This window comes from Crotalus tigris, unplaced genomic scaffold (assembly GCF_016545835.1).
Source record: "Crotalus tigris isolate CLP2741 ecotype Arizona unplaced genomic scaffold, ASM1654583v1 scf7180000017564.2150845, whole genome shotgun sequence".
NCBI lineage: Eukaryota > Metazoa > Chordata > Lepidosauria > Squamata > Viperidae > Crotalus > Crotalus tigris.
The window spans coordinates 1,092,244-1,117,309 of record NW_024096475.1 but is presented as its reverse complement, the minus strand read 5'-3'; the positions used below and the strand labels follow the sequence as shown (position 1 = coordinate 1,117,309).

General features: G+C 39.3%; 2 protein-coding genes across 9 annotated transcripts in view; both read right to left on the bottom strand.

The window, feature by feature from the left end:
* Window positions 1-1,230: 1,230 nt before the first annotated feature.
* LOC120310621 (TBC1 domain family member 7-like) lies at window positions 1,231-13,406 on the bottom strand. 8 transcript variants are annotated; one of them, XM_039349237.1, is made up of 9 exons: window positions 12,912-13,406; window positions 11,588-11,673; window positions 11,211-11,330; window positions 9,992-10,072; window positions 8,348-8,535; window positions 5,894-6,031; window positions 1,953-2,098; window positions 1,536-1,665; window positions 1,231-1,392 (listed from the first exon to the last, which is right to left on the bottom strand). In XM_039349237.1, the coding sequence occupies exons 3-9, from the start codon at window positions 11,320-11,322 to the stop codon at window positions 1,306-1,308; spliced, it is 882 nt and encodes a 293-aa protein (XP_039205171.1). In that variant the 5' UTR covers window positions 11,323-11,330; window positions 11,588-11,673; window positions 12,912-13,406; the 3' UTR covers window positions 1,231-1,305. The 8 variants fall into 8 exon arrangements, with proteins under 8 accessions (XP_039205171.1, XP_039205201.1, XP_039205150.1 ...); XM_039349267.1 differs by having other exon boundaries at window positions 13,213-13,406; XM_039349216.1 differs by lacking the exon at window positions 11,588-11,673 and having other exon boundaries at window positions 12,778-13,406.
* A 10,129-nt stretch (window positions 13,407-23,535) lies between these two features.
* GFOD1 (glucose-fructose oxidoreductase domain containing 1) overlaps window positions 23,536-25,066 on the bottom strand; it is a 40,599-nt gene continuing 39,068 nt past the window's right edge. Inside the window, exon 2 of the mRNA XM_039349203.1 lies at window positions 23,536-24,469. Coding sequence (XP_039205137.1) covers window positions 23,550-24,469 — 920 coding nt within the window. The 3' untranslated portion in view covers window positions 23,536-23,549. The remainder of the gene's footprint in view (window positions 24,470-25,066) is intronic.

Below are 25,066 nucleotides of genomic sequence, written 5' to 3'. Positions count from 1 at the left end.
ATCCCATAGTCATTGAACCAGGTTTTGGTGCTTTTGGCAGTGTGTGCCTCTCCATTCTTCCTCCAGACTCTGGGTCCTTGGTTCCCAAATGAGATACAAAAGTTGCTCTCATCAGAAAAGAGGACTTTGGACCACTGAGCAACAGACCAGTTCTGTTTTTCTTTAGCCCAGGTTAATACGCTTCTGACGTTTGTTGTTCAGGAGTGGCTTGACAAGAGGAATACAACATTTGAAGCCCATGTCCAGGATCCGTCTATGTGTGGTGGCTATTGATGCACTGACTCCAGCCTCAGTCCACTCCTTCTGAAAGTCCCCAACACTTTTGAATGGCCTTTTCCTGACAATCCTCTCCAGGCTGTGGTCATCCCTGCTGCTTGTGCACCTTTTTCTTCCACACTTTTCCCTTCCACATAACTTTCTATTAATGTGCTTTGATACAGCCTTTTGGGAACATCCAACTTCTTTTGCAATTACCTTTTGAGGCTTTTCCTCCTTATGGAAGGTGTCAATGATGGTTTTCTGCACAACTGTCAGGTCAGCAGTCTTTCCCGTGATTGTGATTCCTACTGAACCAGACTGAGAGACCATTTAAAGGCTCAGGAACCCTTTGCAGGTGTTAGCTGATTAGAGGGGACACTTTGAGCCTAGAATATTGAACCTTTTCATAATATTCTAATTTTTTGATAATGTGGATTTGGGGTTTTCATGAGCTGTAAGCCATAATCATCTCACTTATGACACATCACGGCTTGAACTATCTTGCTTTGCATGTAATGAGTCTATCTCAACGGTTCTCAACCTATGGGTCGCGACCCCATTTGGGGTCGAATGACCATTTTACGGGGGTCGCCAAACAACGCAATCCGCCATTTCCCCCCCTCAGGGGGCGCCGCCGCGCATGTGCGCCGCGCATGGGGGCGCCGCCGCGTCCATGTGACGGGGTCGCCGTCACACAAACGTTGAGAAACACTGGTCTATCTCATATATTAGGTTCACCTTTTAAGTTGCATTACTGAAATAAATGAACTTTTGCATGATATTCTAATTTTTCGAGTTTCACCTGTATATATGTAGAGGTTTTTCTCATAGGAAATCTGTGATCTTCCAAATGTTGATGAACTACAACTTCCAGAATCCTTCACCATTCACAATGTTAACTGGGACTGCTATGAGTTGTCATAGATTTCAACCCTCTACAACACGAGTGAAACATCACAATTACAACCACTGTACCCACAATCTTTAAATAACTTTAATTATATATTTCAGAGAGGGAAACAGTCAAAAACAGAAATGCAGGTAATTTCAAACTGAATGAGCAGGGGTCCCACAATGTTTGTGCCACAGTTCAATGGCCTTGCTCACAATTGCATCAGTGTTATCTTGAGGTATCTATGAAAGATAAAAACATAGCTTGAGATACAGAGGTATTTTACAATGCAGTCTTGAATATGTTTGGCCTTGGTCTTCAAAATACTATTGAATTTAATTAAAGCACCATTTTCTTAGAATTTAGAAATGTATGAACTACTTACATTTTCCAAAAACTGTTCAATCTTTTCAGCGCTAGTCAAGGCCATCAACTTCATTTTAAAGGTTAATAAGATCTCAACAGCAACAAAGACAAGGATTTTGCAAGAACCACTAATAACCTTGTCCCAAACCCTAGAAAATTTAATGAGACAGTCATAAAATCATCTGTTCTTAATTTTACATCTATAATTCATACTATCAATACTTTTCCTTTATGATTAAAGTCAAAATTTGGCAAAGGCCTAGAAAAGCTAAACAACTCCTGGAAAAGCTGAAAAATTGACATTTTTCAGAATGCTGGCAATATTGCTGACTGTCAAAACATTATGTCTATGTGATTCCTGGGCATATACTCCACTGAAGATTACATGGATTTAAGTTTTTCCAATCTGGGAGAGGGGGAAGGGAGACAAACTTGCCTTTGTAAACTCGATTCAGGTAGGCATCCAGCAAAACACTTTTTAAACCAAAGTTTATAAGGAAGTTGGCCTATGGCTGAACACAATTTCAGATGGGCTATAAGCCGGGTGTCCTCAAGGCTGAGGATTTGTTCCAGAAGTTTTGGCTGCAGTAGCATGAATAGAAAAAGAATTAATGAAATGTGCTAAAATCATTTTTTAAAACTTGTCTTGTTCATAGATATTTGTGGCAACAAAACTGTTTGTGATGGTGGTGAATATCTGTAGCTCTGGTGGAGGATGAGGGTGGAAGTTTTTTCTCAGAGTTTGTGGGTTGGTTTCCGAATGTTTCGTTACCAGGCTAGGTAACATCTTCAGCGGAGTTTAGAGGATGTCAATGTCAGTGTTCCTCTGTTTATAAAGGCTGTGTGTGGTAGGTAGGTCTTGTGACAGGAAGGTTACTTCCCCATCACAAGACCACACAAAGCCCTTATAAACAAACACTGACACTGACGTCCCCTAAGCTCCACCAAAGATGTTACCTAGCCTGCTAACAAAACATTCGGAAGCCAACCCACAAGCTCGGAGAATGAACCTCAACCCTTAAAGAAAACTATTTCTCAAATTAAATTTAGTGTTATATATAAAGCAAACGACTTCATGCATGTTTTCTTAAAAGTCAGAAACATACATCATCGTTTGAGAATCCTTTTACAGAACCAATTTTGTTTAAAAAAAAGGAATCACAAAATGAAAAGTACACATTAAGATATTTCTGTCTGCTAATCACTTGGGTGTTTATTTCAGTGGCTCTGCTTCGACATGCATTTCGCATGCATATAGGACTGTATCACACATTTTCAAAATTACTGGTCACAATTTAAGAATCACCCTTGTCCCCCCCTCCCCCCAGTCAGGCCTTCCAGGTGCATTTCATGAATATAAACAACCCTGTGGTCACATGATCAAAATTTGGACACTTGGCAACTGACATGTATTTGTGGTTGCGGTATCCTGGGATCACGTGATCACCTTTTGCGACCTTCTGTCAATCAAAGTCAATGGTGAAGCCAGTTTTACTTAATAACCATGTTATTAACTTAACAAGTGCAGTGATTCACTTAACAACAGTGGTAAGAAAGGTTGTAAAATGGAGTAAAATTCACTTAACAACCGTCTTGCTTAGAAATTGGGGCATGGTGGTCATAAGTTGAGGACTACCTGTATAGGTTTTTTTATAGGTTATAACCACATAACCAGCACCTTGAATTACATCCAGAATCGGGCATGTAAGTGATGCTCTGCTGCTGGATTTTGGACCAGCTGAAACTTCCAAGTGTTTTTCAAAGGTGCTTTTGCAATAGACAAGATGTGAGTGACTACAGCAGACATATCAAACACAAGGCCCAGGGGCCGTATGCGGCCCACAAAGTGGTTTCATGTGGCCCGCAAAGCCATCCTGGAAAGTGAGGGAACGGCCCCCACTGCCTTGGCCCTAGCCCTGGCCGGCCGGGAGGGAGGGAGGGAGCCAACGTACAATTTTGTGGTGGCCATCTATGCTGAAACGCATTCAGTCTTAGCTCCACAAGGCCATCTGGAAACAGCGAGGAAACAGCCCCTGCCGTGTCGGTCCCACCCCCTGGGTGCATGCTGGCAAGGTGTCACCCTTTGTGAGGAATGAAGAAATGCATCATCACCTGGAAGTGGTCCTGGTCCCACCCCCTTCTGCCAGAGACCCTCAGATCTGTCCCACTCCTGCCCAGGCCCCCCCAGGCACCATTGATGCGAATGATGTAGAGCTGGCCATGCCCACTCAGTAGGCTACACCCACTCCATCCACGCCCATTCAGTAGGCTGCACCCACCCTGGCCACACCCACCTGCCCCCCCCCCGAGGGCAACCACAATGCTGATGCAGCCCTCAATGAAATTGAGTTTGACATCCCTGGACTACAGCATGAGTGATCCAGCTTGAAGGGCTTCCTAAACCAGGAAAGAGTGCAACTGTTGTACCAGGTGAAGCTGCCTAAAGGCCTTCCTGTTGCTACCTTTTCATCAGGCAGGAGCTGTGAGTCCAACAACACCCTTGGATTGGGCACCACCCAAGTAAGGCGATGCACCTCCACCCAAGATCACTAGGAATCTTGCTAGATCCAGGCAGCCCTAACAATTAAATTGCTAAATTGAATTTAAACGTGCTCCCATCCATCCCCATCCTGGCCTACATTAGCCACCAGTCCCTAGGGCTGGACTTTGACTGCCTCACTCTGCCAGTCTCGGATTGAAAGATATCACTGGAAAACAGTGCCTCCAATTCTCAACCCCTGGAGCTGATTCAGAAGGAAAATCACTTTAAATCACCACGGCAATTTAAAATTTTGCTTTCACTTGAAATAACCTCCAAACCAAGTAAAGGTTAGCACATTTTTAAAGTTCAGGTACAACAATATAATATAGTTAATCAAAACTGAATGTGAAGGTTTGCAATCTACTCCTAGCAGGTGTGCAAAAGGAAACAGGGTGCATGTGAAGCCCAGCAGGAAACTGGCTCACTTATCACAATAAATCATAGCATATTATGACAAACCCAATCTCTGCTGTCACTTTTTTGCAGCCTCTTAGTTTTGCAGGCAATGCTCAAGATTATGAATTGTAACAGAAATCATCAACAAGAATTGATAGAAGCTGACCAGTACGTTTTGTGTGTGTTTGTGTGTGTGCATACATACATACAGTATACATAATTAAAATAAAAGTGCTTGCTATGAGATTGGAACATTTTTTCAGTTATCCTACCTTTTACGATTCATCTTGTCTGAAATAATCAGCTTATTTCCAATCTCTCAGTAGTGCGCTGTCACTGGAGGAGATCACACATACACACTAAGCCAAGGCCAAACAATCTCCTACTATACTATTTTCTATTTTCTCCAATCTAGATCACAATTCTTCAGTCTTCTTCAAAACCATGATATATATTTCTATAATACCTTACCAGAAGCAAGTGTCACAGAGTACAGATAAGTAGATTGGACTTACAGAAATTATTTTCTGCTACCACAATTCTGAATTCACCGATTATAACAAATGCAAAATAATGTGGTGCTGATAAAGGATTCAATGAAGTCCATTATAAAGTTTCCATATGCACAAACTCAATGTAAATATACACATCAGTGTTTTATAACTACATAAATCCACAACAAAAATTGGAAATGGCTAACGTGACACTAAAAAGTGTCATGTTACAGACAGTGAATATAAAGCCTACAAGACAAGCAAACAGCAGGAGTCAATCATGGCAAATTTTTTAATGTTTGCATTGATATCTCATGTGAAATTAGTTAAAACCAACAGCCCATAGCCAGAAACTACCTTATATAATTATAACTATCTTTGCTTCGCCCAAGTGTTTGCATGTAATTTTAAATGTATATTTTCCTTATCTCTAACAGTAAGTATGATACATATTATCAATTATATACAGGTAGTCCTCGATTTACACCAGTTTATTTAGTGACCATTCAAAGTTACAAGAGCAATGAAAAAAGTGACTTAAGACCATTTTTCACATTTTATGACCATTGCAACATCCTCACAGGCAGGTGATCAAAAATCAGATGCTTGGCAACTGACTCATATTTATGATGGTTGAAGTATCCTGGGGTCATATGATCACCTTTTCCAAACTTCTGACAAGCAAAGTCAACGGGGAAGCCGGATTCACTTAACTCTATTACTAAACAACTGCAGTGATTCACTTAACGTGATTCACTTAACAACTGTGGCAAGAAAGGTTGTAAAATGGGGCAAAACTCACTTATCAACTGTCCTCACTGAGCAACAGAAATTTGGGCTCAATTGTGATCATATGTCAAGGACTTACCTGTACCTGCAATCCCATTTCTATACTGGACATAAGCTCGTATGTGCAGTTCTGCAGATATACACTTATTTTCTTACCAGCTGCGGTAATGACTCCTTGTACTTATTGTTTAACTGGTTCACAAAACTACTGACTAGCCAGTAGCAATCAACATTATCTTCCACCATTTCATCCATTGCTTTAGCAATAGCAAGGAATATCTCATCTTCAGATTGCTAGAAAATAAAGGGGGCATGGCAGAGAATCAGAGAAAGACCGCATGGGCATCATACATTCAGTTAAAAATTTGCAATCAAATTCCCACTAATAGCAACGTGTTTGGTACAAATGTGCACTAAATCAGCAAAGCTACAGGACTTCTGAGAAGAAATGGTGAACTGAAAATGATTTGGCTAAAAGTGGAGCTGATGTTCTCAGTAGAAGAGCTGGCAAGTAGCCCAGCTCTTCATAATTACTCTCCGAACAAGGAGAGGGGCTTGAGATGGCCCACAAATGCTCCAGACAGGTATGGAGCGAGGATGTGATAGCAGTGGATTTGGAGTTGCTGGGAAATGAGGACATAGCCATCTTTTTCTCATATTGTGGCCAGTGCTTTCAAAAGGACACTGGGTTGGTTTACATCATTTCCTAATCCCTTTCAGAAATTGCTTAACTGCTTTTCAGTTAGTAGGAACCTTTGGATGGGCAGATTTTATAGCACAGGGAGAGTTTTGTTTAATGAAAAGAAGTTTTACATATAAAGGTTTGTTTTCTTTCGTTCCATCATGTCCGATTCTTGGACACAGCCTGGACAAGTTCCTGCAGTTTTCTTGGCAACGTTTTTCAGAAACAATTTGCCACTGCCTCTGACCAAGGGCTGAGAGACAATGACTGGCCTAAGGTCACCCAGTTGACTTTGTGGCTAAAGTGGGACTAGAATTTACAGTCTCCTGATTTCTAGCCGCCCGATTCCTTAACCACGACACCAAACTGGTTCTCTAAACATAGGACGTTTTGAAAAGTATTTTTGAACAATGGACCCAGAAGATAATTTTAAGACTGTCTGCCTCTGTAGATAGACTGTGTTTAAAAGACATTATGGAAGAGGAACAAGTTTTACTTGGGCCCTGAAGATTGGTTACTATAAGTCAAAAATGAAAGTATGATTGATAGATGATTTCAGGTGGTCCTCATTTACCTTCAACAACCATTTGAACTTACGACCATTCTGGAAGAGTGACACTTACAACTGGTCTTTGAAGTTCTGGCTATTGCTGTTCTGTCCCAGCCTACGTGAGTCCTTGTGATGCTCACAAGGAGAAACCCCTCTTCCAAGAACCGCAAGAAAAAAAACAACCCCTTTTATTCTCACAGACCTGAGTCAATGTCCAAGGCAAACAAACACAGTCCACAGAAACTCGATCCTCAACACACCTCCCACACCTTCCCTTTTATAATTCAACCAAGGCGTGGCTTCCTAATGCCTTCTCCTTTGCCTTTGGAGCCGCCCCATTGCATTCCTCTGTCCTACTCGCTTCTCTTGCCTGCGCTTTCGTGCATCCTGGATTTGTCCCAATTGTTCTTCATCACTGTCCAACTCAGGCTCCCAGCACAGCTGTGTCTCAGCTTGAGCGCGAATAGAGGGGCAAGGCTCCTCGTCCGACTGTAAGTCTTGGAGCTCCTCAAAGCCTTCCTCTGACTCTAATGTCACTCCAGGCCCCTCCTCCTCATCTTATTCCTCAGACTCAGCTGCCGGATCCACTGACTGGCGAGGAATCACAGTTGCAGTGGCCCTGTATTTATGTTAGTGACTGAATCACAATTACATCATTGCAGTGTCCGATGGTCATGTAATTGCCATTTTTAACCTCCACTGCCAACTTCCAATAAGCAAAGTCAATAGTGTGAATGGCAACCATGTGACATTGCAGTGAACAACACGGTGAGATTCCCTTAACAATAGCAACCAGAAATGCAGGAATCTTGGTACAGTTGCATGTTGTTGTACTTTATGACTTTATCACTTAGTGAAGAAATTCCAGTCCCTATTGGCAACTTCAACAGAAGACTATTTGTTCTCAGCCCATTACACGCACTTTGTAAAAAAAATACCAATTTGAGGGTAAGTCAGACTATAGTCAGGCAGTTTCAAACACAGAGGCCAACAAAGGGGTTACTCAAAGGTATATTTCTTTTTAATTATATCAATGCAATGGGAAATGCCGTTAGCCAGGGGTGGGGAACAATGGCCCCTTTGTGATTTGGGGACTTCAACTCCCAGAATTCCTGAGCTAGCTCAGGAATTCTGGGAGTTGAAGTCCCCAAGTCATAAAGGGGCCATAGTTCTCCATCTCTGCCCTAAGCAAAAGTTTCATGCCCTCACACTGGCTAACAAACCTGAATCTATATTGCTATATACAAATGACGCTGTCATATTATTGCAAATACCAACATGTTTTGAACAGCCATAGCAGCACTCAAGTCTCAGACAGAAAAAAAAACTCAGTTTGTGTATAAAAATCTTATCAAAAGCAAAATTAACCTTCACTAACCAAAGGAAAAGATGGGTTTTGAGTTAGCTTTCCTGATTCCAACTGATATATCCGGAGGAATATTTCAACCTGTGGAGTAGAATCTGTGATAAAGCGAATTACTTGAAGAGCACGGTATACGTCCCTATACTGTTCCTTTCTATATTTCATCACAAATGCATGAGAGTCATGGTGAGGTGGGAGAATTCCTTTAAAGAAAAAGAGAAAACGAGAGATTTAGATTAAGTCTACTTGCTCTGAGGGTGAAACATTCATCTTCGTACCAATTATTCTCAGATCAAATAAAAAAAGATCTAGCATCTAGCATTTGTTTATAAGAAATGCTTTGGCCTATTATTGCAAACACTAGTTTGCTATCCATAAAGTACTAAAATTCTCATTGTGCTTATAAGTTTGTGTCTATCTTCAAGTTAGCCCAAACTATGCATTATATTGCAGCAATTTTTGAATCAAGGTACTTAACATACGTTAAAAATCCAAGACTCGTTATTCCTGTGGAATTGAAATTTCCACAATGTTTATACCAGTTTTATTTGCAAAATTGCAGCCACTGCAGCATCCCCGTGATCACAATTGTGAACACGTGACCAGCCAAATCAATAGGGAAACTGGCAGATAGTTAGAAGTCACTTCTGCTCCCACCGTTTTTTTTCCCCCACCCATTATCTTTTTAGGTAAATAAATATTGACTTACTACTGAAGTTCATTTGCCGCTACAATTATTATTCCACTTATACTCTTTTTAGACAATTACAGGACTGTGCACCATTAGGATAAAAAAATATGGTCAACCTAAAATTTCATATTCATTCTGGTCACATCAGAGTACACTACCCTTCTCTCAAAGGATGACCCAAATGGTCACAGCACTGCTTAAATGTTCTTGAATGTCTCCACTAACAAGCTACAAGGACAGTTTTCTTGCTGAAGGCAGTGTACAGGAGGAATTAGCTAAAAAGTAAGACTCATTCATGTACTTGTTTTTAAATTAACTGGAGTACTCCCTATAAATATATGTACATATATGCAAAGGGACTTAGGTATGACTGATTTAGGATTAATCACAGAATAAAGCTTTTATACAAAAAGTTCCAAGCACAGTCCAAGTCTCCCTAATTATTAACAAAGTTACTGAATATTTTTACCATGTATTTGTTTTTAGGAAACAAACCAGTGAGACTACATAGGGCAGTCTTCCCCACTTCAGCTACAGATGTAGTTGGGAATCTGAAATTTACAGTTCCAACATATCCGAAAGAAGCCAGGACTGGGAAATTGATTAAAAACCACAATTGCTTATTTTGACTGAGAGTAGCTTTCTGAAAATTTCAAAGAGCAATTTTTTCCTAGACCCACCTTAAAAAATCTAGAATAGAGCAATGTTAGAATACTTTCAGAGAAAAAAAAAAGCAGGATTCCTTCCTAAATACCCCAGGTGAACCAAAGCAAACTATTGGAAATTTCACTTTATATGTGTTAAAGTAAAATATTGCTTAGCACCACTTCTTAATATATTTTAACGGATACACCTGCTAGCTAAGGCATCTATTGCAAGGTTTTATCGGGGAGTACAACTGCCAGCAGATCGGCAAAGCCACCCTTGTTATTTATAAGCAAGCATTTGGTCTTTATCAATTTCCATACCTAGAAGCACCTTCCATACCAACATCCGATACATCGATGGGAGAGGAAACCTTTGACTAAATGTGCAAAGCTTCTCAATATCTGTAAATAAAGATATAAAAACTGTGTTTCACAATGTTATGAAGCAGCTCTAATCAATACTGACACCGGAACCCTGGCACTAGAACAAATGGCTCTCCAGAGAACATATGCCCCCTCTGCTGACACTACCTATCACCTGTTTACAATGCAGTCCTTTCAGCAATCCCAAGATGGTTCCACACTTATTTGCATTCTGATTCAGGTGACTCTGAGGACACAGATTGGCCCCTAGATAGTTTCAATAGCCCTCAGAAGGTTAACAACTGCCTGGTTGCAGAAAGTATGAATCTCTCCCATTTCCTCCCCGCCCATCCAGTTGGTTAGAACTGAAGCTTCTTGGATGAGAAACGAAAAAGAAAAATCAGAAAGTCCAGGTGCCTTTAAAACAGTGTTTCTCAACCTTGACAATTTTAAGGCATGTGGACTTCAACTCCCAGAATTCCACAGCCAGCATTGCTGGCTGTGGAATTCTGGGAGTTGAAGTCCACATGCCTTAAAATTGTCAAGGTTGAGAAACACTGCTTTAAAATAAAAGCACCTTTGGGACCAGAAGGAAGAATAAGAAACAATGGATAGAAACTAATCAAGGAGAGAACCAACCTAGAACTAAGGGGGAAACTATTAACCAGTGGAATAGCTTGCCTTCAGAAGTTGTGGGTGAGCCATCACTGGAGGTTTTTAAGAAGAGATTGGATAGCCATTTGTCCAGAATGGTATGGGTCTCCTGCTTGGGCAGGGAGATGGACTAGAAGACCTCCAAGGTGCCTTCCAACTCTTGTTATTTTGACACATGCACATCATTCTGGACGGCCCCATGTAATTACATTACAATAGTTCAGTCAAGACTTATCCTCATCTACTATTCTTAATTTGAGCAGAAGACTGACTTAAAAGGATTTTCCTCTGAAAAATACTTAAGATGGAATATTTTCAAAGGTTGAAAATGGAGAGAAAAAAATATTTCTCATTTCTACCTTGCTGTAATATTATTTTAGGCTTTGGGGAAAATGGATATTCCGTTGTTAGAGAAATTCAGAATCCACAGAGTAACTGAAAGCCATAAAAGGTAATTCTGCCAAAAATTAAAACACATCCTTAGCAACTGTAAACATTATACTATATAGTATATTGCACATACCCAACCGATCATCTTTCAAAAGAATTTCTAATGATTTTTTTTCTTCAACACCACGAAATCCTACTTTTTCATAGTACACGGATCGGAAATTTCTCTGAGGATCTTCAGCCATGTCTCATTCTAAAATAAAGACAAATCAAAGTATGTTACCAAATAAGTTTTTACTATCAATATATCCAGCAAGAAAATGTTGTAGTACAAAACTCTCCTGTTTGGTGTTATATCCAGTTACATTCTTTTCCAAATAATTAATTTCACATCCCCTTTTGCTTCACTTTCCCAAGGCTTTTCTCTGTCCAACCTTTGTCTCATTGGAGAATTCAGTTCTGCTTCTAGTGTTAGTTTGCAATGCTTTAAAGTCCTTGAAGTTTACCCACCTAAGAATATCCGTAGTCCTTTATGTGCAGGGTGAGTGCAGTTTTGACTATGCATGAACTGAAACACAGGGTAGTGTTCAGTATTTCTATATAAAAATAAGACAAAAGTCTAATGTAGTTGTGATTCTGAACATCGATGGGAAACAGGGATAAGCAGCAAAATTAAAGCCGGGTCTTCCCTCCTTTCCACTTTGCTTTTTTCCTGCACAGTAGGTTTCAGTTTCTGCACACGTCAATTTTCATCATAAGTCGTCAGATACTTTGGGGGGGGGGGTAGGTGATACAGTTTTGGCTGCACAGACAATGGAATTCACACTTTAATAAAGCAAAAATAAGAAGCATAGACAGCATATGTTGTAGTTGTCACTAAAGGCACATAATAGCTCTGGATGCTTTCAAATTTCAGAAAAAATATTTAAAGATAACTTCATTTTTACTTCTTTGCAATAAATAATGGAATGCATGAAGAAAGTGCGTTTCACAGGTTTAAACCTTACCTCAGTGGCAGGCAGGTAAACTAAACCAAAACAATACTTGAGGTTTACTGCTAAAAGTTATTAGGTTTGTGTTTTAAGGGGAACACTGATAGTTACAGCGTATTTTGCTTCTAAAAACTGAGGTTTTTTAATAGAACCTGGAATTAAAAAATAAAACAAACAATCCTGCACAATCTAGTTTCACCACAAATTATGCCCTTAAGATTCCTGCAGATCAAACTAAGTTTCCAGAAAGCTAATCGGTTATGGAAAAAAGATTTGTAGTACAATACTTGAAAACACTCTCAAATATTTATTACGTGGATTAGCACTCAGTTCATAAAGTGGATTATAGTACATGAAAGACTTCGCCATGATAAATGTTAATCTTCTGAAGCAACAAAACCAAACCCATCTCCATTGTTTCTAAGTTAAAGAGTTACCTTTATTTCCATTCCTATGGTATGCCACAGGGAATTAAAAAAATGGAGGCATGACCGATAATTAGATCTATCTTTCCACAGCTCAAAGCAGCATACACATTCTTATCTTCTAATCAGATTCTCAAAATAATCTTGAGAAATAAATTAGGCTGAGTTTTGGGACAAGCAAATAAGCTCTTGGGATGGAGAAGGACTTGAATCTAGGTACCCCCCCATTTCGACCCTCAAATACGCTGACCACGGTGTACCGTTGTGATATCAATGCACCTACTAATAGGAGCTGAAGTCTAACACAACTGGAGGGCACCAGGCTGCAAGAAGTGGCTTAAGAGTTAGTAGTTTGAAAGCCACAGGGCAAAGGCGCTAGTCCGCAGGATATCCACAAGGGCGCCGCTCACACTCAACTGAGAAATTGAGATAGCTGGTGAAATGGACAACAGGCAGTTGCAAGATGGCTGGAAAGAAGGGCACCTCGAGAGAAGAGTTTAAGGTAAACTGAAAAAAGACGGCGAACCGGAACCGGGGAAAAAGAAAAGAGCAACGAGACGGGCGACTGGAAAATCAGCAGATCTTTAAGAGTGACTGAATGCCGAAGAAAGGTTGACTTGCAAGGCCGTCAAAGCCGCCACGACTGAAACAAGAGAAGTAGCGGGAGAGACACGGCCGAACCAGCTTAACAAAACGCCCCGTGCCCCTTCCTTCCTACCCGGCCGAAACAGATACACGCCTCGGCCTTGCCAAGCCAGTTAGGCAGCTCCCACCCACTGCTGAACCGCGCAGACTCCAAGCCGGCTGAAACATGCACGGGAGGGAGCAAACCACCGAGGCAACCGGAAGCTTCCGCAGCCGCCCGGGCGGCGCGAGGAGGCCTCTACTTTGAGATATCGCGGGTTTTCGCGTGTTCCAGGCTTGTTGCTTTCCCGCTGTGGCTGCCGCTTGTGGCGGAAACCCATTCGAATGCCGACGTCGCTCTGGTCAAAGCAACGGGGTGGGTGGGGAGGTTGTCTGCTTGTTGGCATTGTTTGTTTTATATTCCAAAGGGGGGGGTGTTATACAATTCTTTTAATAATAGTGTATCAAAGTAGAGCCGGTAAAAAGAGACAGCCTATTACCAGAGTATCAAGCTAATGGGGCGCAAGGTGCAGATATAAAACACCTACTGCAGTAGTGCAACCCCTCTTGAAATGACTCCTCAGCTGCAATCCTTTGATCTAAGGGGGGCATCACGGCCTTTTTCCATTTAACATCTGGAATATACTGGGTTAGGTGAAGCTGAATTTAGTTCAGTTTAGTTTACTGCAGTGTTTCTCAACCTTGACAATTTTAAGGCATGTGGACTTCAACTCCCAGAATTCCACAGCCAGCATTGCTGGCTGTGGAATTCTGGGAGTTGAAGTCCACATGCCTTAAAATTGTCAAGGTTGAGAAACACTGGTTTACGGTTTAGTTTACTCTTCCCAGATTTTTTGGTCTTCACTGACCAAAGAATTATCATTTTCTGAGTCAGATCCGGTCTTGTAGGATGGTTGGCTAACCAGAACCCGTAAAGCAATAGCTTCCTCTTGGCAGTTGCTCTGTTCTTGTTGCCTCTCAGTTCTGTTTTTCATTTCTCTGTTTCTAATATTTGTACTTTATTGTTTTCTCTTGAGCCATCTTGAAGTAATTTTAATCAAAGGTTAATGAAGACACTGTTAACTCCATTTGATTTCTTAGGCAGTGTGGGTATAGTAATGCAGTTTAGAATAGCAGTTATATTGAAGATTAGAAAGGCTGCAATGTCAGATTCGTTAGGTAATAAAGTATACGATTGTAAAAATGAAGTCACAAAAGTTGGAAGGGAAAGGACTGCTGGATAAAATCAGTTCTATATTTTACTGTGCTGTACTCCATACATCTGATGAAAAGCCTGTGATCCACAAAACCTTGATGATCATAGATTTGTTAGGAACTTAAGGAGCTCCCAAATGTTACTGTTTTCCTTTTGAGAAATGTGTATGCATAATATTTTATTAACCAGTAATTAGCTATTTGGTAGATATAATTTTACCCTGAAGAAAAACATTTTTTGTATATAGAAGAGCATACTATTTTGCTCTTGACAATAGCTGCTGTTTAGTGTATGTAGGGGGCGGAATTACTATAATGCATGTGTGATTTATTTTTATTGCTGCAATTTACTGCAGAAGCGGGAGATGGCAGCCTTAAACTAGCTTTTCTTAAGAGCACATGTTAGAAGTCCTGTCAATAAGCGGCATAGTTCTCTGCATTTTATATCCTCTTATTTAGGAAAACAAATTTTATTGGTGTCACAAGATCCATGTGCCAGGATTTTAACAAAGTCTATTGAGGCACACCTAAGAGCTTGGACATGTTTATAGAGTTGTAAAACGTGGGTAGGGTAGAAGAGGGAAGGTGTGTCTTCATTTTGTAAGCAATTTGAGAGAAATACAGTGTAGATAGTCCTCAGTTTAATTACCATAATTGAGCCCAACATTTCTGTTGCTAAGCAAGACAATTGTTAAGTGAATTTTGCCCCATTTTATGACTTTCTTTGGCACAGTTGTTAAGTAAATCACTGCAGTTGTTAAGTTATTAAAACGGTTGTTAAGTGAATCTGGCTTCCCTATTGACTTTGCTTGTCAGAAGGTCTCAAGAGGTGATCAAGCATGATCCTGGGAAACAGCAACCATTATAAATATGAACCAGTTGCCAAGTGTCTGAATTTTGACCATGGGGATGCTGCAATGGTCTTTAAATGTGAAAAACGGTCATAGGTCACTTTTTTCAGTGCCATTGTAATGTTGAACAGTCACTAAATGAACTGTTTTAAGTCTAGGATTACCAGTAATCAAAAAATGTTAAGTCCACTCTTTGGATACAGAATTTAAGATTTAGTATTTGGACCTTGCTTAGAATGCTGCCCAGTGTAACTTAATTCTCATTGTGTTCTTGACAGAATAAAATGCCCAGATTAGGATTTTCTAAATATCTTAGTCTGAGAATGTGATGGCAAATTAAAGATAACCAATACAGCATTTGACTACTTAGCACTACGTCTGATTAAATCCAGAGAGACTTAATTCCATGTTGTCAAAGTTACTGTTAATATCTTAGTCCATGTTTGTGTCAACACAGAGATACAGAATGTTTGTGTATTTTATAGGTAGCTGCATACACAAAAGCTTATACTGAAGATAAATTTGTTCAGACATATCTATCTTTAAACATGGGCAGAGAGCTGCCTGCAGGAGAATCCAAGAGAAATGACCGTGGCTCTTTTCTAGCATCAAATTCCAATGATGGAAATGGGAAAAATTAGTAGATTCAGTCCTTCAAACGTCAGGGCAAATTTTCTAAACCCAAGTGTTGCACCTGCCTGTTCAGCAACTAGCATAAATCAGTTCCCTCCTATTAATTGGAGGGGGGGGGGTTGGGAAAGCAAGGCATAAGGAAAACAAAACATAAAATTTTCTCTTTTGCTTCTGAAATTGGAGCATTTCCAAGGTGAAGTAAATCATTCTTTTACTGCTTTTATCCTTTCATTCTTGCGGCTGTAGTTATCAAACAAAGCTGAACAGTGGGAGGTACAAAACAGGCAGAGGTATTCATATTTTATATAATAATTATATGGAACTTTCTAACTCAGGATTTGTTTACATAAATACATGAATCAGTTAATCAATGGCTACTAGTTCTACCATGTTTCTGCAGCTTATGTGTATTAATTTGTTTTAAGAAGCAGATGCCCTAGAACAGTGTTTCCCAAACTTGACAATTTTAAGGCATGTGGACTTCAACTCCCAGAATTCCACAGCCAGCGCTGGCTGTGGAATTCTGGGAGTTGAAGTCCACATGCCTTAAAATTGTCAAGTTTGGGAAACACTGCCCTAGAAGTCTAGCTTCTCATGGCAGGGAATTTTTGCCTTTATCACCAAATCAGAAGCATCCACTAGGAGGATCAAAAAATATATATCAAGATGTGGCTGTGATTAAAGCTCAGCCTCTTTTTGTATCCCATTGCCTATGATGCATATCAAAAGGGGGGAGTGATTGCATAAGCCTAATTGCTATCTTGAATTATATATCTCCCTACCTTGATGTTTCTGAGATGTTAATAAAAGTCAAAGCTGCTTTCAAGAGGAGAGATGACAATCAAATCTTGGTTGCTATTATCTTCCATTAACTGTTCTAGACTTTATTGCAGTCATTTTATATTCACATATTTTAGTAGATATTTTCACTTTGATGAAATCTTTAATTTTGTCTTAGAAGCATGTATTAGTAGCTGTCAATTTATGGACAGTTGGAACCAGAATTTATGTCTTAAGTCACTGCAGTTGTAAAGTGAATCATCACGTATCCAGACCCAATTCTATGATCATTTTTACCATGATTATGCAAATCACCATAGACATTAAGCTTCCCCAACTGATATTTTTTGCCGGAAACCAGCTGACAGTGACACAAATCACAACTACATGACTGGAGAACATTACAAGCACAATGTGCGATCATAAATGCGAGCCAGTTGCCAAGTCAAGTTGAAATTCAAGTTGCCGTTAAATCCAAAATTCCCTTGCTTTTTGTAAGTTCTTTGCCATGTTGCCTATTTTGCAAGTTTATTTCAATGATTAAAGGAAAAAAAGCATGATAGCTGGGCTACCCCAAGTTATCTTTTCTTCACAAGTCAGTCAGTCTCATTTTGTAAAACATGGCTTAGGAGAATAGATGGCAAAGTGAAAAGATTTTCTCCCTTATTGGCTAAATATAGGTATTATGAGGGCAGAAGAAAAATTAATTAAACCTTGATTTAACTGATAATTTGAAATCGGGTATGTCTATTAAATCCAAATGTGCATTATTTATAGATTTATACCATTTGATGGACATAAATAGCATAATCCACAGTAAAACTTGAGTTAATGGGCAACCGTCTACTTAACAGACATTAAGAGTCGTATATAAATCAACTAAATACACCAATCTTGATTAACAGTCTGATCTGTTGATAGCAGCTGATACATAAATGCACTTTTTGAAAGTTCTCCCACCCCATGAGCAATCCTACAAACCACTGCTAAAACATCTTAGTTAAAAATAAAACCCTCTCCCATTTGCTATACTGATTTTTAAAAGCTTTTTGCATTGTAACAACATTTACTTGCTGCATTGCTTAATCAATACTATAACAGCCCAGCTGTATTTCCAGCACTTGTTTTTATGACATTTTTCCCTAGGGCTCCATTGAAACTTAATGAGCTCTTACTCAGATATAAAGGCAGGCTTTGAATTAACATAGGCAGACCAACCTCCATTCTGGGATATTGCAGGAAAAAGGAAACCCAAGCGTAGGTTGTCCTTTCTCAATACACTGCATTCATGTGTTCTTGGGAAATGTTCCTGATGACCAGAGAGGCAGCCTGCCAAGGCGCTTCACATCCTACTGTGTCTTCACAGGACAAGCTGGTGCTTGCTTCATTGCAACACACCTCTGTGGCAGCAAGCAGTTAGTGGACAGCATAATGAGCATGTAGCATACAAGGGACAGGAAGACTACGCCAAGAATGCTGTACAGCTAATCCTTGACTTACAGCCACAATTGAGCCCAAATTTTCTGTTGCTGAGCAAGGCAGTTGTTAAATGAGTTCTGTCCCATTTTCTTTCCATAGTTGTTAAGTGAATCACTGCCGTTGTTTGGTAACACGGTTGTCAAGTGGCTTCCCCCACTGACTTTGCTTGTCAGAAGGTTGCAAAAAGGGATCACAGGACCCCAGAACACTGCAGCCATCATAAATATGAGCCAGTTGTCAAGTGTCTGGATTTTGATCATGTGACCATGGGGATGCAACGGTCCTAAGTGTAAAAATAAGTCACTTTTTTCAGTGCTGCTGTAACTTTGAACAGTTACTAAATGAACTGTTGTGAGTCGAGGACTGTCCCCTGCACTTAACTGTAGTGAAGTCTTTTAACACTCATTAGTCGGAAGCCAATTTTCTCTCTTAAAGCCTGGACCAAAATATGAGGTATCAATGGAGATTAGGCTAGACCCAAACTCAAATTTGCAAAGGAAAGCTCAGTGTATAAATATTTTTTCAAAGCACAGTGAGACCACCCATCTACTTACAATTTGGCCTTGTTTAAGATTAGTCAAAATGAACCCATTTGCTTTTTATAGCTTTTCCTTGGGAAGGGCTCATAGAAGGGATAGACCACCCTTGGTTTGCACCCTAGCCCCTGAAACGATTTCTCTCAAGTGCATCCTGAAAAAGGATAACTACCAAAGTTTGACAGCAAAACACTACCTAGTACCATAATGACTTACCCACTTTGGACAGGAAACAAGAAAGAAAGAACAGCACTGATTAATAAGCTTAGAATACACATAGGGTACGTGTTGGTGTATAGTATTTTTACTGTATTATATTACATTGGATTTAGTTTGTGCCAATTACGGCAAAAATATTTGGCGTCTAAGCTTCATCTTTTATGTCATACCAAACCCTAACAAAATTCTGCCAAGTAAAAGCAAATAAAAATTATTTGACAGAAACACTAGAAAGTGGTTTATATTTCAAAATAGTTAGTCAAGCTGGCCGCAGGGAAGCGGAACAGAATCAGTTACATTGCTTCTCTTCTTCCCACTGCGTTCCCTGGAGTCTTATCCTCAAAGGAACAAATACAATGGATAGTAGAAATCTTAGGAGTTTTCATTCAGGTATATCAAATAAAATATCTGTTATGATGGGAGACTAGTGGAAAAAAACTAGGCTATGGAAGAAGAACACACAACTGAAAGGAATGACTTGCAGCTGGAATACAGTCTCTTTTATGTCTTTATTCAGCATTTCAGTTCTTTTTATTCCAATTATCAAATAGGTATGAACAGCAGGAAGCCTTGATTAAAGCAGCACATATATGCCAAGGACTGATTATATCTAATTACATTCCCCAAACAATGAAAGACTAACGCATAAACATTGTACAGAAGTTGTATGGATTTTATTGTAGCTGAGAAACATCAAAGGCTGCTTTCTATTAAAAAACAGCCATGTTGTCAAAGCTGGGGACATTCTCCACATCTGCTCTTTTCTTTTTATGATAACCCCGCTTTCTTTTTGCTTTCTAACCTATCGAGGTATAAAATATAGACTCTGTTTTTGATCACATTTTTCTTGTTTGATAAATAGCTTTTTAAAATATTTGCTACAAACAAAATGCCCATGCAACTGATTATATATATATATATATATATATATATGTGTGTGTGTGTGTGTGTGTGTGTGTGTGTGTGTGTGTATATATAATCACGCTCTATATAATATATATGCTTGTAAAACACAATAAATATATATATATATTAAATACAGCAATATATGTACACTTTAATGTTTACAGTTAAAAATAAAGAGCAAGATGTCATTCTAGAACCAGATCAAATAGAGAATTAAAATCAATCATGGAAATGCTATTTTAAGAAGATTTATAGGGCTAAGTACCTCTCTGTCTTTGTCATCTTCAGTGCTCTTTATAGAGAAGCAGAGCAGAATGATAGAAAACTAAATCTCCCTAGGATAAAATGAAATAACAAAATGTTTCCAGTAGGCTTCTATCCTTTTATTTTTTAAAATTAATATGAAAAACTGTAAACCAGGATTGTTCAGATGGAGACCAACAGTGCAGCAAAAGCAATGAAGAACTTTTAATGGTCTATAGCAGCCATCTGGTGTGTTCCAGCTGTATTAGATCCACAACTGCAAAATTGCAGAGCCAACATTAACTGGGATAATGGACACAGTAGTTTCAATGTATCTCAAGAACATGACATTGTCTATTATCAAGTACATGGAGTATCAAATATCAACCAATAACAATGACACTTCTCCAATGCATTTTGCTCTTTTAAATTTATTTTTCTATCCATTATTTGATACTGTGTGTGTAAACCTTTGAACAGTGATGATAATTTAAAGAAAACGATGCCATTACATTCTAATTTTCTTTTAGTGCAAACATATACCTACCCACCCACCTGATATTTCAATTGTAGTCAAACGTTTTAGCTCTAGGAGCAAAGGAAAAGTAAGGGTTAGGATTATATTACCGACCCTTGTAGAGATCCTTTATTAAAAGATGCTCTGTAAGTCCATATATAGACACAAGTGAAACACCTTAGCAGACAGCAGAGATCACTCATGATGCTGTTGGAATATCCCAATAACAGATGCTCCTTTAAATACCCCCCCAAACATTAAGCTAGATAAGGCAAGCTCAAGTACATATGAGTTCCATGACAGAACAGGATTCCTCTGTTTCTACTATTTTTCCTCTGACTTTATACAAAATGGGCTCTACCCAGTTCCTGACGTTAATGCAGTTCCCTCCGTTTATACATGCAAGGTGCTAAATTAAGCCCTACCAACTGAGTATAATCCAGTTTTTCATAAATCTTTAGTTCCTGATTTTGGGCAATTTATTAACTTCCAGTGAAGATCACTTGTCAAAAAAATGCAAATTAAGATATAAAGGAAGAGTGAGAAATTTGTGGCTTGTGGCCAGATTCAGTTCCCACAGTGTTGCCAGGAAAATTATTTTCATCAGTGCAATTTGTCCTTTAATGCAATACCCTCCTAAAATACATATTTAAACCCTCCCAACCTTTCCTTTCAATTACATAGTAAAAAAAAAGAATCGGTCCCTTCCTCACTGGCAATACCATCACTTTATAAATAATGTCCTGTGGGCCTTCAACAACCCCCATCCCAAAATTTGATACATTTCCCACCGGAAGTGTATATTGCCATTTTAAGCCAGTGCAACTTTCAGGATTCTTAATAGTAAATATTTTTGGGAGGATGGTGATATTGCAAACAAACGGGGGCTTTTTTAAGAGGATTACTGATTAAATTTATTCAGGAGTATTTGCAACTGGCACCCCAGAGCTGAGCATAAACAAGGTATATATGGAAGAAAGCACTTTTTTTCTCTTCACAACTTTGTAAAAACCATCAAAAGACAAGATGACTCTTCTCCAGGATGAGACTTGGCACTGCTATTTCTAAAAACAAATTACCATAAAGAGATGTAAGCAAAATAACACCTATAGTGGTTATCATAATTTCAAAATCTCTCTTCAGGAAATCAATTAACCTATACTCTACTACTTAGGGGAGAGAGAAAAAAAAATACAGGACTGCCAATAAGCAAGGAGGGGGAAGATTATCAGATCAAACCTACCATCTGGGACTGTCATGGGCTCAGTTCACCCATTAAAGACAATTCCCGAATTTTGCTTTTGATTTAGGGTTGTAGGTAGTTATGCATCAAATGGCTTTTTTTTTTAGTCTAGTGAGCTCTGGCAACTTTTGCTACAAGGAAATATGCATCAATTTCTGCAGGATAATTTCAGTTCTAGGGGTCAAGTAATATGAAACCCACAGTCCCAAGTAATACCTCCAATATTTATTTGAATTTTTGAAAGTGAAAGAAAAGAAACATTAATAGTTCACTGAGATGTGAGTTTTCATCATGAAGATCCCAGAGAATGATCTGTTTGGGGAGCAACATGACAAAAGGTTCACCTGTTGTCATTATGATATGGACTGGACACTCAAACAATACTGCAATAAAACAATCAGGCACACCAATTATCATCACAGAGAATGCTTCCACAACAAGAACAAACTGTCCAACTCAAATGTACAAAAATGATCAGTCGCCACATCTCACCTCACCTTTAGTTAAATCATTTTTTTCTCTAAGCTGGGGCTTTCCTTACTGGGGAGGCATCAGGTTTTGCCTAACACACATGAGGTTTGGCTCACAGCTGTTTTGCTGATTACCTCCCTCTGTTCCCCTGGTTCGAGACTTAAAAGATATATTTTCAAATTAGGAACAACTGGTAATCATGTAATTGCTTGAAAACTAAGTAACGTATTACAGCATATCATTCTGCAACTAAATCCACTTTGTCAGACTACTTCATGCCTCTAACAAAAGAAGGCCCAGTCCATGAAAATTTGTGCTAAAGTAAACATTTTAAAATATCATAGGGGTCATGCTTGGTCTGAAACAAAGCAAAAAATATCACCCTGGAATTTACCCAAAATCAAAGCTCATCAAACATTATGGTAGCTATCCTAAAAACTATTTTTTGCTCAATCCTATTTTTATATAGATTTTTGTGCTTTGAATCAAAGCTTACTGAGCCCGTGATCCTGGAACCTGAAGTGGAACATGCTATGAATTTGGAGCAATATCAATTGGGGGGAGGGGGGAAACCTACTTGTTCAAAGTTATATTCCATAGAAAAGGAAAAATAATATTATTTATATTAGCTATGAAAACCAATCTGCCAGGTTTTTTTTGACATCAGATAACATTCACGCCAAATGTTCTTATTGTATAATTTAACTCAGGCATGTTAAACTCGCGATGTCACGGAGCTTTTTTGCCATTGCCGACAATGGGGTGGGCGGAGCTCCGGTATGATGAAACCGGCCCACGGACCGGCAGTTTGACACCCCTGATTTAACTAATGCAATGGGTTGTTGAACCAACTAAGAACAGAGTAGCATGCTTTTATCAGTGGAGCTCTTAAAAGCTGTGGGTAAGTCTGTGCAATCTACATAGGCTTTTGATTCAAGCATCTTTATGGCCTGTTTTATTTTATTTATTTATTTATTTATTGTAACGCCCAACTGGACCTTCCTGAATCTTTTCTTTTAAAACAATAAACACAATTCAATCAGCCATACTCCAACAGCTTGCAAACTGAATATAATTTACCTTCCTATTATTTGGTAAAAAGCTAACGCACATTATTCCTTCATAAGGATCTGCAACTACCATGTGCTACGGATATTTCAAATGCATCTACTATTTCAGCACCAACTAGGCAATGTGGTTTTAGGAACAAATATTGTTTCCTTAAACTGTTTCCCTTACCCAGGCCTGAGATGTGTAGTTATGTTTCTGTCAGGAAAAATCTGAATTGATTCACTTCCTTTCCCTCCCACCCATCCCCCCCCCAGACAAGACAAAAATCTAGCAGTACAGAGACATCCTGCTCCGCCGCATGGCTTCACTGATCAAGTAAGCAGGACTCAGTTCTGGTTCTTCAGTCATAATCACAATGTTCTGCCATTCACCTAGCTGATTGGACCTCTTAATGGTGTCCACCACACACAAAGCATAGAGACAATCATCAAAAGTTGCAGCCATTGTGAGTGGCCGGCCGTCCCAGGTTCGTCTGTCATCTTGATCTTCAAATGCCTCCCTGACTGCTTGTACCATCTTTATGGTACCCCGGAGGTACGGAGATGGGATGTCACTGAAGGCCTTCTCAGGTAACAAGGCATTGCTGACTGGGGCAGAATCCTTCAAGAGGAGCTCTTTCTGTGGGGAGTTATTGCTTTGTCCATACAAATCAGTGCCGACTGCAGTTAGCCGCCCGCTTGATCCAATCACAACAATATCTTGTTTAAATTCACCTGGCATGTTGAAATTAAGGGTAACAGTGCAGCACACCCCACCTTCTAAAACCATCTGAAACGTGCAGAAGTCATCACTCGTAATTTGCCGTATTCCTTTAATGTGGTCTGTCTGTTTCACAAAGGTCTTAAGAAGTCCATGAACTTTCACTGCTTTCTGACTGGTGAGGAAAGTCAGGAGGTCAATGATGTAGGTACCAACAGAATGCAACCCTCCACCTCCCATCAGATCATCACAGCTCCAGTTATATTTCTTCCCCAGCAGGCTCCCACTGTGAACCTGTACCTCACACACAAGCAGTTCTCCCACATAGCCCTCTTGGATCAGCTGCTTCATCTTCACAAAGGCAGGCAGGAAACGGAGAACGTTGCCCATGATGCTCATAAGCTTGGGATAATAGTGGGCAGCTGTCATCATCCGAAAGGCATCCAGCGGAGTGGCTGTTCTATCACAAATGACATTCTTCCCGATCCCTGTTAGATATTAAAGAAAAGAAAAATATAGGTGAGTTTAGGATATGCTTGGTACAAAGTACAATTGTAGAAATCAAGGAAAGCCAGAAAGAAAAAAAATAATTTTAAAAACAAATTTCAGACGGGCAAGACAAACCTCCTCCCCCTTTTTGCTTCACTTAAACAATTAAGACGAATTTGAAGGGTCTCGGCTAGCAAAAGCTACAAATTCAGTCTGAAGAAGGGAAATTCTTTTGCAAACGTTATCCTACATTGATGCTTGCAACTCTTCACTTTATATTTAAATTCTCTTTAAATGTTATGTTAACATATAATGTCTCATATTCAGCTGCATCATTTATAAAGGAAATCTGAGCTTAACAGAATTGCTTCCATTTGCCACCTTTCTGGTCTAAAATTATATCTGCTTATACTAGATTATAAACTAAAAATGACAAAGCAATACTATTGAAAATTTTGAGATTGTTGTATGTAGTGAGTTATCTCAAGGAAAACAGTTCAAGTTTTTTTTATTCTTTATTTGCCCATTGTGAATTACTTATTATGTTGTTGTTAGTTGCGAAGTTGTGTCCGACCCATCACGACCCTATGGACAAC